Genomic DNA, 17,021 nt, shown 5'->3' with positions numbered 1-17,021 from the left:
TTCTCAAAGACGAGGGGATAAAACGGAATATGTAATCTATGGGCACAAAATATTGTTATGATTAAGATAAGTGTGGCTAAATTCAGTGACTGCGAAAGGTTTCAGTTGATTTTCTTAATGAAAAATAATAAGGCTTCATTCTGAAATTGCTCTGCTAGTTCCGATGCCAACTAAACATTTTTCTTATTATTTACACGAGACATCACAATAATGGTAGTATTAGACTTGCTAGAATGAGACAATCAAATCCTTAAGCTGCACCCACCCGAAGGCACATCTATCCCGGAACTTCTGTACGGTTGATGCTGCTGCTTCAACCGCGGGTCGTATCCTAGCAAGCTCCTTCTCTACTTGTATTCTCATGTTACTCTCTACCTGCCACTCAAAAGACCATTTCGAGATTAGCAACTTATTCACCGGAGGGGGAAAAACAAAAAACGAAATACCATTTTGATGAATTCACATACTGGGCTAGAGACAACCTTATCTATGCAGCGAACAGTGTCTAAGACGTAGCAGAAATAAGCAAGCTGTCTGTAAAGATCTGCTTCCGTATACTGCCAGGGTGCATTGTACAAAAAATTTATCAGGAACCAGCTAAAACAATACTGCAGGTTAACTAAACAGAGGAAGCAAGCTATATATCAGAAAGTAAACCTGTCTTAGTAAATGCCCGTTACAACGGGGATAATTTGGACAAACAGTTCCCCTCTCTGAGTCCCCAATTGCTCGCAGGTTCAGGCTACGAGTTGTGTAGTTGCAAGTTTCGTCATCGCACTGAAAAGAATAAAATGGTCTAATTAGACTATTGATGTCTAGCAAGCTCGTCAGAGCAATAGGTGTAAAATATAAAAGCACATACCATCATCACTCCTTCATAGTATGTTGAGATAAAGCCTTCTACTTGCCTTTTAACCTGTCAAGGATGGCATTACAACATCAGTCTACAGCATAGATGTATCAATCGGCCTGTCACTAGTTATATAGCGTATATATATGTAAATCAACATAGAATTTCTTTTCTTTTTCAGTCAAAAGAACAAGCAAATAAAACAAAGCAAAAATATCCTTCAAGTGACATTTTTTCAATGCACTGATACAACTTAAAAAAGATGACTGATTGCCAAAAGAAGAGAGGAAATCACGGAAATGAAAGGTAGATAATGCAAGAAAATGAGACTGATACCAAGTAAGGAATCAAGGGAAAGTTAACATGACACCAAGAGAGAACCACAGAACTAAACGTTTCGAATGAGAGAATCTAGAGATGAGATCGTCTTAGCACTTCATTGCCATCTATACTCATAGCGAGAAAGAAATCATATCAGTTGGGAAGAAAAATAGAAGGCACTAAGGGACTTTTCCATGATTATATGTTTAAAACAATTTGGACAGTACGGAACAGTTGAAACTCAAGACAGTACCTGGTTTGCTATCAACGCCCGTGATATATTCCCCTCACTCTCCTCTGGGCATTTGGGACAGCTAAATCTTTCCCAGAACTTGCTGGGAGCCCCTCCTACTTGAAGGTCTGCTGGCTTTTGACTAATTGATGAACATATAGAACTAAATATAGGTGTGCACTCAAAAGAGCCGGAGCAGCTGGGGCATGTCAAAGTCAAAGGCTCACAACCCCGATATCTGCATTTAGGATTGTCCGAAGAAAATTATGTTTCTTTCTTGAATGTTCATATAGCACAAAGATAGCATTTTAAAATGTACACTCAACTTAGTGAGACTCTGGGGGGGAGAGAGGTGAAGCAGGAAAAAAAGTGTGAAAGGAAACTGATACGATAAAGCAATAACTAGTATGAATTAAAGTAAATGAATGGAAAAAATCTTCAACCTGTACTAAAGATAAAAGGAAAACTAAACTTGTTTTTTTCCTTTCAGTTAAAATGAAGCCTAAAATTCATTTTACTATAACTAGTGAAACACTTTAGATGATTGAGAAAAAATGCCGCTTACACCCCCCAAAAGCATTTTGTGATGTATCTCTCAAAAAACAAATGCATGATCATGCATCAGAGTTTATTAAATTGCTAGAACACTTCTCTGAAAGAAATTGATACCTCTCTTCATCATCTGCTGCATACAAAAGCAAGTTTGAGGGATCATCATTGACGGCTTCACTTGATTTATTTTGGAACTGATCAAAAAAGCCAAATCAGTAAGCTATTTGTCAAGACTATGCCATGTTGAAATAACATCAGTTTTGAAAAGTTGCCTACCCTGGATGAATCTAGTCCTAAGCAATCAGCCAGACGTGTCGGGCTAGTACCCTGAATTGATGCACATAGACGAGATATCACAGGATGTATCTGTGACATTGAAAATGGTTCACAGTTAGGTGGAGTGATGAAATATGCACAGCATAAGAAACCAACACTAACCCAGTAAAATTGAAGATCAATATAAGTAGACTGCAAAGACCTGTTGTGCAAGGTAATAATCAATGTCAACTATCCAGTTTCCATTGTCTCTTTTCAGTTCATCTGGATGTCTTGCCCGCTGAGCAATCCCCACAGAGGTACTTGAACCATTCCCCTGCAAATGTGTGAAAGAACTGCATTTTTAAGTCAACAGAAGCGAAAAGAATAAGCAGAATTTAATCATTGCCCCAATAATAGGAAATAGACCTGCTCACAGCAGATGACATATGGTACTGTATCACCAGCAGAGCAACCAGTGACATACCCACTTTTCTTCAACCTAAGTGCTACCTACAGGAGACGTAGAGGACGATAATGTTAAATCTTAGTTTGAAATTAAGCTAAATGGTGACAAATCAGAGAAAGGCAAAGATGAGATGATTAGTGTGATACAGTTCCTTAGTCTGAACATGAATTGATCAAAGTTTTTGTACTTACTTCAACATGAGGTTGACTTTTAGCATCAGGATAGGCTTCAGGTGGTTTAGTTAACGATTTGGTGATCACGTATTTTTCCAGTTCAATTTGCCCATTCCTCATATCCTCTTGTACCTGCAGTAGAACAGAGAAATTCAAGGATAATCACAGTAGCTAAATTGTGTTGATTGTGTTGATTGCCTCTCCAGGTGCTAACAGTAGCAGTTGGATTTTCCCTCTACTAGAATGAAGAAGACTTGCTGTAGATAAAGATTCCAGGCAGCGCATCAAATTTTGGAACAATGCACTAGCAAGAAAATAGTTGAGATGCACAGAGGATGTATGGTAGAAAGCATTAGCCGCTCAATGATTGAGGCAAAAAGGGGAGGGGGAACCTACTTTATAAAGGTGGAACTCCCTAAAGAGAAGCCACAAGCTCAGAGCCGTTCCTAGAAATAGTATCAATTCTAAAGTAATAACCTATAATATAAACTAAACAGTGCTCACGATGAAAACTTGAGGAGCCATTCAGCTCCTGGTTTATGATTTTCCATATCATTGAGAATGTTACCTTCATAAGTGCATTATGTATTGATTCAACAACATCTTCACAGGACCTGCAACCATTAAAGACACGTAAACCATTCAGTACTGAGCAAATCACATATATGAGGATATGAATAGGAGAAAGAAATAAGTTCACAACAAAATGTACCCGCCGGACAGTATTTGGCTCAGGCAAAAATCTCCCAATTCCTTTGACAGCAAACTCCAGTCACGACGCACCATATCAAGACCTTTTTTCTCAATGACCTACACCAAAGAGTCAGTAACATGGAGTAGATGAGGAATTATTTGAAAGAAGTTCAAAAGGATTTCAACTTTAAGTAGCATGCAGTAGCTACCTCATAGGGTCTTCCATCCTTAAACTGCACTTTTACAGCTGCATATTTCTTTTTCTTGAGAAGCAGCATTCTCTTGTACAGACCATCAAGATCAATCTCTAAGCACCTATATTTCTTGTTAACCTATAAAAGAGGAGGCACCTTAACGTGATGAATTCTAGTTGATTTAGAAGTTAATTAAACCTAGCAGATCAATTTCCAAGAATCTATCTTCTCAACATACAAGAGAGGATGCATTTTTGCATATCGTATCATTTCATGGTAGAGCACAAAATAATTAGAACAATGTTTAAGTTTACGCCATTGTGGCCAGTAAAATTATGTGCAGATTCCATTTCTGCTTTCAAGTTGGTTGGATGCCTTTTCTTGCGATGTTGATTTATGTGATATAATGAGTCTAACAACTGTGAATAAAAGCACAAAGGCTTAATAGATCTCCCTATGAACACAAATATATAGATGAATTCATTGTTCTGGTGTCAGTATAACTACTACATTATATCCCTATGGTGAGACTGCAACTAGACAAGGTCTCCATACAAATATATCAGTACATACAATCTTAAATCCTTAGGTAATAAATATCTAATATAAGGCAATGAAAAATGTTAAAGAAAAGAAAGGTAAAAAAGTGCAAGTGCTATCATAGGATAGTGAGACAAGAAGTAGGCTTCCACAGTACACGAGGTAGAAAATACAAGTTTCTTTATTTTTCTTTAAGAAGTCACCCGACATACAAAATTAATCCCAAAAGAAAGAAAGTATGCAGCCAATACTAACCTCTTGAATAACTTTGGCTGCTATTGCTTTGGCTTTTCCAATGTCATCAAGTCCACTATAAATCATAATTGAATCTGTGTCACCATAGATAACCTGATTCATAGAAGAACAATGGGTTCAAGGACCAATTTTGACATGTAAGCAGGATAAGCAAATACAGCATATTGCACAAGAAGAAAACCTCCAGGTTTAGTGAAGTCTGAACTAGGTCAACAGTACTCTGTAGAATTTCCCTTCCCTACAAAACAAAATAGAGATGTCAGACGTGCAGTCATAATCTGCTTAAATAAAACATACAACAGTTTAGGAAAAGAGAGCTTCCTACTTGTGAGGTTATAAGCTCGGCTAACGACTTCGCATAGAATCTGGAATTGGAGAATCCTAAGCATCCATACATACTGCAGTGAAATATATCACCTCAGGAAAAATATCTCCAATAATATGATAATGATGCATCAAGTAGCACGAGTATATACAATAGTGCGTGTGTATATAACAAAAACAGGCTAAGACCTGTTTGCTGTAAGCTTCAGAGCTTGTTGCTGTATGTCAAACTGTTGGGCCTTGAGGCCAGATGCTGTTTTTAACCATGACTTGACCATTCTTCTCCTCTCGACCAAATTCTTAAGCAACTGCAAGATTCACCGCAAAAAGTCGTGAGTATGTATCACCTTCAAATTTTGTCTGGAATTGTATAATTACTTCCATCTGCAAGTAACCATAGACTTAAAAGAAGTCTTGATTTAACCGAAGAAAGACCAGCTCAAAGTGCGATGGAATATTGAAACAGTATTTTGAATAAAACCAACAAAATTTCGCATACACAGTACACAGAGTACGTGTATGTCAAATTGTGCTTCAGAGTAAAACTTAAGGCACCAGATAGCCCTTAACTTTTTTGGGGTCAATTATCCAAGGCATTCACTTAATGATTAAAGAAGATCAGGAGATGCAAAATCGTTTAGTTTAATTATTTCTCTGAAGCCAATTTGGAAAATTTGCTCTTTCTTCCAAATTCTACTCAGGGAGTTACGAAAACATGCAATAGACTGTGCTTACCTCTGGTAGAAGTCCCGTCCTTTTACTTGACGGTAAGCGAGGAACTGATCCGTCCAGAGACCTTTCAACTGTTGTGAAACAAATATTGTATTCCTGCAGAGGAAAAGAAATAAAGAGGAAATTAAAGTATAAAACTTGCAATATCAGATAAAAGGGTTTGTTCGAGCAATCGATATCACTTGGCAATAAATAAATAAAAAATTGAACATTCCAACCAACCTAGTAGCTCACATTGTAGCAAAAGTTCAGGTAATGCTCCCCCTTCGGGGGGAGGGGGGGGAGGAATGAGGGGTAAATATGAGTGAGGGAATGAGAAAAATGTATTAAAAATAACTAACCTGAATAATGGAAGGGTATAGACTGTTGAAGTCCAGTAGCAGAATGTACTTATCATATAAACCTCTTTTTGGCTCCAAAACTAATCCACCTGAATAGGAAGGCCCCTTTTTTGTTTTCCCATGTTGGACATCTGGAATCCCACTTTCAATATTCGGATCATCAGCATCAACAGGGACAGTTTCTTTTCCCTCATCACCGTGGTTCAACTTTCGTTTTGTAATTTTAGCTTCTCTTGCATGAGAGGAAAATTTGTCTGGCACTATGAACTTCTTGGCATGGAATGCATGCAACAAGAGATACTCTACTCTTTGGGCCCTAGCACCCTGAAATAAAAAGATAACAATGACTATACCCCAATAACATCCACAAAGTTGTCTCATAAACATGAAGTAGGTTTTTTAACAATTCACCTGTAGAGTTTTCCCCCAAAGATTACCACTGATATTGGTCAACTGACGAGTTAAGGGAAGTACACTTAAATGAAACATGAGTTCCATTGATAACCATGCATCAGTTTCTCCGCATTCAATCTGCGCAGATCACAAATGCCCAAAAGGATATCAGTTCTGTGTCTGTATTAGAGAAAATTATTAGGTCAACAACTTCATTTCAGAAGGACGAGACAAGGCACAGGCTTAAAGATTAACTAGAAATGAATTAGAAAATCCAGAGTTGCAAAGCAACTGATCCATGACAATCTATTAGCAAAAAGCCAAAAAGATCATACTTCTAGTTTATTCAGGTATGTAAACTGCATAAAGGCGTGCTTATGTTATATTTCTTCTACAAGTGAACTTCATTATTATTTTGTTTCTAGCAGTTAAAAGTCCATCAGCAGTAATTTTAGTTGGTTATGGAGTGGTACAATGGATTCTAAACTTCGTTCAGCAAGACAATAAATGGCACAATGCAGCACGCCAATCTGTTATGCCATGGGTTAATACTTCTCTTATTGTTGACAGAAAATCCCATACTAAAACCTAAACAACAGATAACTCTCTCTATGCTAATAAAAATGAGAGCAATAGGATTCGAAAAGTTGATAAACCAGAATCAGAACCTACAAGTTCCACAAGTGAATCAGCAGCCTGAAACATTTGAGGCACATCGTGTGGAGAAATCTCCTTCCTATCCTTGTTCAGTTGAGTCTTTGCGAGTTGTGTCAATGAATAACTAACCTGAAATTGGATATAGTTAAACCAAAAGTTACGTGAGTCAAAAAGTTATAGGCAGTTATCCCAAATATAGCTTAACAAATCGGAATTCTACCTCTTTTAATAATTCACGAGAAGATAAATAGGTATCACATAAGAGACGCCCAGCAATACAAGACATGATCCCTGGACTTGCTCCTGAGCCAAAAATTGTATTGCCCTTGGTAAGTTTTGGCATGACAGAACGCTTAAGGCGGCCTATTTTTGACCACATACTGCTTGGGACTTTGCAGGCCTGCAGAAAATCAAATAATATATAGCAGCCAAGCAACAATAAGCAGGCAGCTATATCCTATATGTTTGATTCTCATAATCAAGAACTACTGAAAACCTTTAATTTCTTATTCCAAGAATACTGCAAATTCATAGCATTTAAAGCTAAGCATTAATCTGAAAATTTCAATACCTTTATTAAGATTCAAAATAGAAACAGAAGATTCTGCTGAATCATGTCTTCTATAATTTTTGAGAAATTACTACTATGAAAGGTGGAGCCAATTAAATATATACAAACCTGAACTCTGTGAAGAAGAACATCCAAGTCAAAGCCAGATATATTATGGCCAATAAGCACGTCACTGTCCAGTTTATGCAACTCGATCATCAACCGGTTCAATAGTGCTCTTTCACTGGTATTCAAAGAGAGAAAGCAACACTTAAGTAACTCAAGGGAGAAACAGATAAAGGTATAGACAATAACATGATTACCCAATGAACTTGCCTGCTCTCGGAACTAATAACATTTGATCCAGCTTTTGCATTTCTCTCTGCTGCTTCCTTTGTAAATCCCATAGGAAATATGCCTCCCTCAAGCTTACGCACAACAGTAAAATGAGAAAGCATCCCTGGCTTTGTCCATTCAGATGTTAACATGGGGGCATCAATCTGCAAAATCAACATATGCTCTCTTTAGTGAAACTTCAAGGAAATTCTTGTCAAGCAGTTTCCACATCAAGCAAACTAAAAGTGTCTTTTTTCCTTGGCCTAGTACCCGCTCTAACATTCTTATTTTACTGATCACCGAGCAAGGATATTAATTTCAGAAGTGCAATTCAAAATTACCTCATGAATATGTTCATGTGTGTTGCGAGTTGATTATCTGGGTGTGAAAGAAGATAGCACACCCTAATACATCAGAATGCAACTCATGTGTGTGATTATGATAAAAGTACAGTTTCACTCTGATCATCATACAAGTAAATGATGCAGGGCTCCCTATTTTACCATCATATGCGTCATACAAGATTGACCAAGCCAAAAAATCCCCAGTAAACTGCAAAGATTTAACTACCCCTAGGAAAAAGACCCTATGTGAGCTGAAAGATACTCCGCAACCTAAATCTCGTTTCCCTCGACCTGTTTTACTATAATTACTTCATAACTCATATTCATGTAGAGACTAAATTTCCAGACGTGATGCACTAAAGAAATTACAGATGGCAACTCAGGTATTAAACATGGTTGAGGTCCATTTACATTTTTAAATGCATGGCATGAGTTCAATACCATCAGAAGGTCCAATAATTCCTTTTACTATAAAAAAGAAGAAAAATTTGCCTTCTGAAATCCTAAAAGCAAATGTCTTTGATCAGACCGTGATTGGTAAAAGTTATTAGCCTCATGGACTTTACCTTCGCATTCTGACAGCAAATGACTGATGCAGAGACAATTTCATTTGTGTTTTGCTTCTCGTTGATGATAGTTTTCAGATTTATTGATGTAACAACCACTGGAGGAATCTCAGCGACATTCTTAGAGGACGTGGAGACTTGAATGTCCTTTGGAGTATCTACAATGACCTCAAATTTACACCAGCTCACCTGTGCAGATCAAAAAGAAGTTCAGAAGTATAGACCAGGTGAACCACCTGAAGACAAATCAGGGGATTTAAAACTGCTTTGATGGCCTTACACGTCGAGGAATAGGACAACCAGAGAACTTCAAAATTGATAGCCATGAGGGTCCTTTTATTTTCCTCTTGATCAGGAACAGCTCCATTGCACTGCAAATAGTAAATGCTGGTTGGATCACATCACATATACTCAAGAGATTCAAAGAAAGCAGAAGTGAACAAGGAAATATCCAAATATTGATGCACGCCCACAGAGAGAGGGGTGTGAGGTCTTTATGTATAACTGATGGATGCACAGCTGGAGCCACACCACACTCCATAGAGAAATTAAGGCAAAATGTAAAAAATAATATTGGTCTTAAACTCTTTCAATTAATACTTTCTACTAAAGAATGCAGCACCCAGTTGAATTGATAGAACAAGTAATCACTTTTTGCAATTGAAGCTCTTCGTAAAGACAGATATCATACACGTTAGAAAACCGTGAATGCATTGCTTGTAAACTTGAAAGTCCTCCGAAACATACCTGGAATTAGTACCAAGCAAAGCACTAAATTTTTCTCCCTTGAGATCTGATGGAAGTGGTGGATCCTGGAAGGCATGTCATGACAAAATTCAAAACAGGTAACTCGAAGACATGACACCAAAATGTAACTTAACAGAGGAAATCTGGAAGATTGTTTGAATTGGAATTAGAGAATCCATAATGTTTTGGCTAGAGTAAGTTATTAAATATTCTAACTACTAAGTAAAACATACAGAAATGACAAATGTACCTTGAATGGATAGTTCATCTTAAGGACAAAATTCTCCCCACGAGGTACATCAGATCGTTCAAATGCATAATTTCTCTGCAAATGTAGCAGAAGAACGCAATGAATAACAAAAAGGAAGAGAAAGAAAAAAAACAAGAATATTGCAAGTTGCAGTTACAATTTACAGAACAAATTTGCAAGTAATTACGCTTCAAACCTTCACTGGTGCCATGCTAAAACTTGAAATGTTATGTTCTAGTAGCTTATTTCTACATTCAGCCTTCAATCCTGATGCCATCTCCTGGAGGCAAATATGAGAGGGGAAGGGTGAGTAAATGAGCAATATGTAGAAAACATACAAGTACATGAAAGGAGAAGGCATTTCAAGATATTACGTGCAACTGACTGCGGAAGTCAGAGGGAGAGATTCGAGACTCTTCTACATCTCTAGAGAGATTTGAGATTGTGTCAGTACAAAATACAGAACCATCTGGAATCGCATAAACACATCGTTGCATGTTCTTCACAACGATACAGCAGCTATGGTATGTACGTCCAGCTTTCACCTAAGCTCAAATAACAGATTTCATCTGTCAGCTATCAAAATATATGCTATACTGTTCAATTGTCACTTTCAGATTGATCATACAAACTTCCTAAGTCCCAATACTGAATAAAGTCCTCTAAGCAACAGTTGGCTGTATAGTGGTATAATCTTCAGGTAGAATCAAGCATATTTAAATCAGTATAAAGAAAGAGTAAATAAACAAAAGGTTTTGGAAGTACCTTCCCAAAGAGATAAAGATTGCCAGCATTTGCACCATACAGCTCCTCGTGGGCATCAAGTATGAAGAAAGGCAATGATCCATCAGAATCCAACTCAAAATCTGTTTTCTCTTCTGTGTCCACAAGTTTTGCCCCCGAATCATTGCAGTTTGAAACTCCACTACCCGCATTCCTTACAGCCTGCCATCCAGCCGTAGCACTCAAGCCTGAATCCTTTACCTCTTTAATTTTCGCATTGAGTGCAAACACCTTCTCTTCCACCAACGGCTCCGACTTCACTTCAGCACAATTTACTACAGTTTCATTAACCAAATCACCTGATTCTACCACTTTCTCCCGCTCCAATTCACCATCTAAAACCTCACTATCTCGAATATCTTTAGCTAAATCTGATATAGTCTCATCATTTTGAACAGTAACACTCTTAACTTCCTGCTTAACCATGAAATCGACATTTTCTACTACAGGCTTCTCAATTTTGACATTCAAGGAGTTGGAATTAACAATTGAACTCCTCGAAGCCTGCAATGATTTAGAGTTAGAATTTACCCTTCGCCTTCGCTCTCTATCAGCCTCATCAGGAGCGAATTCAGCTATAACATCATCTACGATGCTATCACATGACAAATTCCTCGCCTTTTCGTCTCTCTTAAACACTGAAGAGGTAAACAAACTAGAAATTCTTTGCTTACCCATCAATGCCGCAGCAGCTGAAAGAGCTGCCGATGGCTTTTTAGTAATTTGCTGCTTCTTCTCCGATGCCTTCCTCTTATTCTTCGGCTTCTCATTCTCTCCGTCTGATCCGTCGGAAGATAAAACGCCGGCAACTGACCAATCCTCTTCCTGGCCTTCATCTCCGTACCCTAAACCGTTATCATCAACGATAAATCCCCGAGCCGCTTCACGGCGCTTAGCAACTATGTCATTATACTCGTCGTCCTCAACTACATCGTAAATCGGTTCTTCTATTTTGACCTGTAAACCGCCGTTTTCAGTGGACCGACGACCACCGCTTCTGAGAGCTTTGATCCGCTCGAGCGCCTCTGCTCTTTTACCACCGCTCGTTTTCCTGCTCGAGCGCCTTCCTTCGACTGCTGGCTGCTCCTCCGACATTTTTTTTTGTGTGTGTGTGCCCTGTAAGCTGAAATTGACTCGCTTTGAGATCTGAAAATAAGGTTGAAGATGATGATGACATAAATGGCGGGAACGTTTTGTTTTCGCGCCGAAATACAGAAAGCCCTATTGGGCCTCCCAGCTTCAAATTATTGGACCGGACTGTGAAGTCAGCCCAATTTGTCAACGAATATCTTTGGAGCAAGTGCACAGATAGCCACTCTTACGGATATTATTTAGATATTAGCCAGTACTTATTTTGTCCTGAAATTTTAAACAAAAAGTCTTAATTTCAGGATAATTCGGGACACTTTTGTCCTGAAAAATTGAAATTCAAGATGTACTGGCTAATTCTTAAATAGCAGTCTTTTAGAATGGCTACCTTATGTTATTTCCACAATATCTTCTCTTGTCAACCCCATTTAGGGTCTATTTGGAAAGTCATGTGCAATTACACATTGTAATTACTAGGGTAGTAATTATACATTCTTGTAATTACACAATATAGTAATTACAATGACATGTTTGTTTGCCAAAACGTAATTACAATGTAATTCTCAATGTCATGTTTGGTTGGACGAGTGTAATTACTTAGTACACACACACACACACACACACACACACACACACACACACACACATATATATATATATATATATATATATATATATATATATATATATATATATATATATATATATATATATATATATATATATATATATATATATATATATATATATATATATATATATATATATATATATATATATATATATATATATATATATATATATATATATATATATATATATATATATGAGCTTAGGAAGTATTTTTTATAATAAATATTTATACTAATAATTATAACAAAACAACTACTAAAATACTGAGATGGTTCACGGAAGACGCCATGATTTTTCCTCGTGAAATGTATATTTTATAGTGTTTTGCTTATTTGCCATCACTTGTAAAATTCAACATATATTTCTTTTGAGATGAATTTAACAAATATGAAAGTTTAATCTTAGCTAAATATGATTTATAGATTTAATAAAGTGAAATAAGATTAAGTCATATTCTACATAATAAATCATAGAACGTGACGTAACTAAAAATGTTCAACATACATAAAAAAAAAATTAAAGCAAGCCCTTTTCTGTTTGTTTGCATGTGTATTCGAAAAATGTTTAAAATAGCTTCCTTAGAATAATATAGAAAAAAAAAACTTTTAAGAATATAAATATAAGAGGCAAATACTTGATGCAATAGTAAATATATATAAAACAAATATAAAAAAACAAGTACATACCTGGTGCGAAACGAAAGTTGCTGCTGCTAACGTTTGGAATGTGGAAGGAGTACTCAAAGAGGTACGAGTGAGAGAGAAATTAAAAGGATTTTTTTTATTAAAAGTATATTTGAAAAAAATAATTGAAAGGTTACCTTGTAATTACAGACCTCTCTATAACAGTATCTTTATAACAACACTTCATTATAAAAGCCAAGCTTTTTCGGAATCAATTTTTATGTTATGTTATAATATATGGTCTCTATAACATCACTTCGCTATAACATCCAAAAATATTCGAAACAAACGAGATTTTTATAAAGAGGTTTGACTGTATATCATGTAATTACACCGAATTCTTTACTATCCTTGAAAATTGAAAAGTATAATTACATCCAAATTCCTACTCACTAAGTAATTACTTAGTCAAACAAACAAGTCAAACTGTTTAATGACATTTAATTATATACAAATCTAATTCCGTTGTGCTTTTCCAAACATACTCTTAGAGAAAACAACAATTTTCAATTTTCCCGTTTTAACCTCTACAACTCAATTTTTTGTTAAATTGCACGTTGATGTGTTTATTTATTATAGTAGGATTTAGTGCGGCAGTGTCATCATTCCCATTGGTTGATTCAAATGACAAGAACTTGATGATGATCTTCCACATCTTTTTATTTTTTATTGGCCAAATACATAAACATCACATTCAACTTGGCATTATTTTTCATTTTGATACTCTATCTCAACTTTGTTTCATTTTGGCCCTCCAACTCTATTTCTTATGTTTCACTTTAACACAAAAGCTGAAACCAGTGCAAACAATATAGCGCGTGTGTATACACAAATCTGAGGTGTAATAAATATCCAATTAAATGTTGCCACCTGTTTTTTTTTTTCCATCCATGTCAAACGGGTCAATATTAAAATACCCGAATCCGACCGTATTTGGGTAAAATTAAAGTCGCTTCTTATTTTCTCTCTGTCACAAATCCTTACCCAACTAATAGTACCCTAAGTTCCTTCCCAAATTCATAATCGCACATGATGAACCCATCGATTATCAGTGGTTTCTTCATCATTTGAAGACGAGAATCACATTTCATCAACTATTTTTTCATATTCATCAACTATTTCGTCATATTCATATTGTTGTTGGCTTTTGACAGCTTTGTTTACTTCATAAAGTTGCAAACTTACGTTATGTATTTTGAAAGTTGGTTTTGTGTAAAGAATGAAACTTTGGCATCTGGCATCTGAAGTATTATGTTGTTTGGCAGCTGATTTGTGCGTTATTTGAATTTTATTCAATTCTGGCAAGAGTTGCTTTTGTGTAAAGAATAAAACTTTGGCATCTAGTGTTTGAGACTTTTTTAACAATCTGAAACTTTTTGTGTTTGTTATTATTTGAGGCCTGTCAATCAGAAGCTTAAAAAGTTTATTTTTCTGCAATTTACTACGTAGCGGTCCTATGAAATAAACTCACAAAAAAAACAATCAGATTAAATAAACGAACAACAAAATTGTAAAAGTTTGAAGCTTTCTGGAAGGCCAGGTATGAAATCGGTAGATGAAAGCTTTAATTTGAAACTTTGAGAATGACGATGGGACAACACTGAATGGGGAAGGAAATAATGAAGATGAAATAATGGGGCGGGGAAGGAAGTTGGGGGATTAAATATGGGGCCAATAGTAATTAGAAAGAATTTTGCCAAATAAAAAATCTGTCTCACGCGCTTACCAGGTGAGGCAACTCACACTATGTGACTAGTCAGCTTTTGTGTTAAAGTTAAACATAAAAAATAAAGTTGGAGGGCCAAAATATAACAAGGTTGAGATCGGGTGCCAAAATAAAAAATGATGCCAAGTAGCTAAACTTGAATGCGGTATATAACATAGCCACAAAACAATAGCACAGGATTTCAATTTCATTCTCAATTTACCGGTCTTAATTTATACAAACTTGCTTTAAATATGTGTTCAAACTTAGCTTAATTTACTACGGAACTAGGGGATATTAGGGTTTTTTTTTTTAAGCAATTGAAAAGGTATGTGATATATCAAAGCTGAAATGGCGAGTTTCAAATCTGAACCACTATACTAAGCTAGCGTTTGGCCATAGATTTTAAATTTGTTTTGAAAAATTTGTTTTGGGTGAAGTTTGGCTTGAAGATGAAAATGTGTTTGGACATACGTTTTCAAAACATATTTCCCAAATTTATTTTGAAAAAATATGTGTATTATTAGGGATTTGGCTCTAAACAGCTGATTTTGGGATTTGGGATTTAGAATTTTGCCAAAATATAGGCAAAATCTATGGCTAAACATGTGTTTGCCAAATAAAACTCAAGTTTATTTTGACAAAATCTATGGCCAAACGGGTCGAGAGAAAAGTTAAGAAAAGAAGAGTGGAGACCACTAGTACTTCGACAAATATAAGTGATGTATAAATAGCAAAACCAACTCTCTTCTTTTCAATGGAAAATATAATCAAAACTTTAGCAGTCCTTGCACTTATCAAATTACCGAGGTTATACGTCAGTGTTTCATTGATTGATAACAGCTAACATGTTAGTTATGATAGATTTCATTAAATGGCTCAACCAATAGAGAGTCAGTATTACTTGTATTTATATGATATGGATACACACATAATGATAAGTGTATGCGGTCGAATTCGGCCTTCGTATAATGAATCGAAGTCAAAACATAATGGATCAAAATAAGGTTCCGAAGATGAAACAAACAAGTTTCGAGCCCGAGGGATCGATCAACGTCGAGCTCGATATCATTATCAAGCTCGAATCCAAATCGAACTATGATACAAAGAAAAGTTATCGAACTTGTGATTCAGAGACCGACCCACATCGACCCCGAATCAATTCAGGGATCCGAGTCAGAATCAAGCTCAAGTCGAGATCGAGAGCTCGAGTCAAGACCGAAAACTCGAGTCAATATCGAGCTCATAGACAAGAGTCGTTGCAATCCCACTAGAGGAGAGAATCTTGGCAGGAATTATGGAAAAACTAATTTATTATTGGCCTCCCACTATGTATTTTTTAATTATATCTAAAGTAAGATCCCCCTACTATAAAGGGAATGATTATCATTTCTGTAAAGGCCAATTTTTTTGCTTATATTATAATTCAAGCACCATATTCACCTACAGTGAAGAATTATTCTTTCAAGCTTCATAAATTGATTCAACTTATTTAGTCCTAGCGATCATCTTCCTTGCAACTTTGCCTACTTTGCATTCTTATTGATCCATACTTGATTTTTCTATTCATCCTTACGATTTGTATTAAGTTATACCATATATCCTTAGAACCATGTATAAATTCAACTCCATCCGTTTTTCGGGTAAACAGTTTGGCGCCCACCGTGGGGCTAAGGATAACTGTGGTTATTTGATACGAATCTGCAAAAACACACGATTTTGCGCTTGTTTCCGAAAGCATTTCGGATTAGCAATAACTGACTACCAATCAAATAGCCTTACCTATCGACAATGAAGCCGGTCTTCAAGATGAGAACAACAACTTGACACCCAATACCGGAAGACCATTTGTCAACGCCGTTGAAGCTCGAATCGAAGTGCCGATAGATATCAATTCGCATATGGCCATTGAGGCGAACCTACATCCTGAACATGAGAATAGCATTCATGGTGGCACTCGGTCTGCAGTTCGAGACACCCATAACGTCGAGGAAAACGGCGTCAGCCTGCGCATGATTTTCGAAATGTTGCAAGCTCAACAGGCAGCAATAGTTCAGTTGCAGAGCCAAATCCAACTACCAAGCAGACCGGAGCCCAGTCCACTTCGAGAAATCAGCCATAGAACGGAGCCAGCCATAGTAAGGTCAAATGAGCAAGAATTAGGGACTACTTCCGAAATTGCTAAAATGCTCAAGGAACTCACAAAGCGAGTCGAAGCCAATGATAAAAAAGTAGAAACGTATAACTCTAGGGTCGATCAGATCCTGAGAGCTCCACCAATAATAAAAGGGTTGGATTCCAAAAAATTCGTGAAAAAACCTTTTCCCTCGAGCGCAGCCCCAAAACCAATCCCC

The 17,021-nt window shown here is 36.5% G+C and overlaps 1 protein-coding gene across 1 annotated transcript; it reads right to left on the bottom strand.

Moving 5' to 3' along the window:
• Positions 1-39: 39 nt before the first annotated feature.
• LOC107822467 (DNA polymerase alpha catalytic subunit-like) lies at positions 40-11,792 on the bottom strand. Its single transcript, XM_075234509.1, has 31 exons — positions 10,540-11,792; positions 10,149-10,319; positions 9,971-10,054; positions 9,775-9,849; positions 9,525-9,589; positions 9,058-9,148; positions 8,778-8,966; positions 7,868-8,031; positions 7,661-7,775; positions 7,202-7,381; positions 6,997-7,110; positions 6,343-6,462; positions 5,932-6,255; positions 5,594-5,686; positions 5,048-5,166; positions 4,860-4,932; positions 4,716-4,772; positions 4,535-4,627; positions 3,755-3,877; positions 3,565-3,662; positions 3,421-3,466; positions 2,871-2,984; positions 2,640-2,723; positions 2,434-2,547; positions 2,232-2,321; positions 2,073-2,149; positions 1,425-1,641; positions 863-916; positions 658-777; positions 483-557; positions 40-375 (listed from the first exon to the last, which is right to left on the bottom strand). The coding sequence occupies exons 1-31, from the start codon at positions 11,650-11,652 to the stop codon at positions 229-231; spliced, it is 4,599 nt and encodes a 1,532-aa protein (XP_075090610.1). The 5' UTR covers positions 11,653-11,792; the 3' UTR covers positions 40-228.
• Positions 11,793-17,021: the final 5,229 nt, after the last annotated feature.

Source organism: Nicotiana tabacum, chromosome 17, assembly GCF_000715075.1.
Source record: "Nicotiana tabacum cultivar K326 chromosome 17, ASM71507v2, whole genome shotgun sequence".
Classification (NCBI taxonomy): Eukaryota; Viridiplantae; Streptophyta; class Magnoliopsida; order Solanales; family Solanaceae; genus Nicotiana; species Nicotiana tabacum.
The sequence above is the reverse complement of the archived record's forward strand: the minus strand, read 5'-3'. Positions and strand labels throughout refer to the sequence as shown.

What these genes read in the sequence shown, in the direction of transcription:
- LOC107822467 (XM_075234509.1), bottom strand. Translation starts at nt 11,652, where the DNA reads ATGTCGGAGGAGCAGCCAGCAGTCGAAGGAAGGCGCTCGAGCAGGAAA. An exon ending in GGGCGTTGATAGCAAACCAG is followed by an intron (nt 917 to 1,424) that starts GTACTGTCTTGA and finishes CATCCTTGACAG; the next exon opens with GTTAAAAGGCAAGTAGAAGG. An exon ending in ACTATGAAGGAGTGATGATG is followed by an intron (nt 778 to 862) that starts GTATGTGCTTTT and finishes TATTCTTTTCAG; the next exon opens with TGCGATGACGAAACTTGCAA.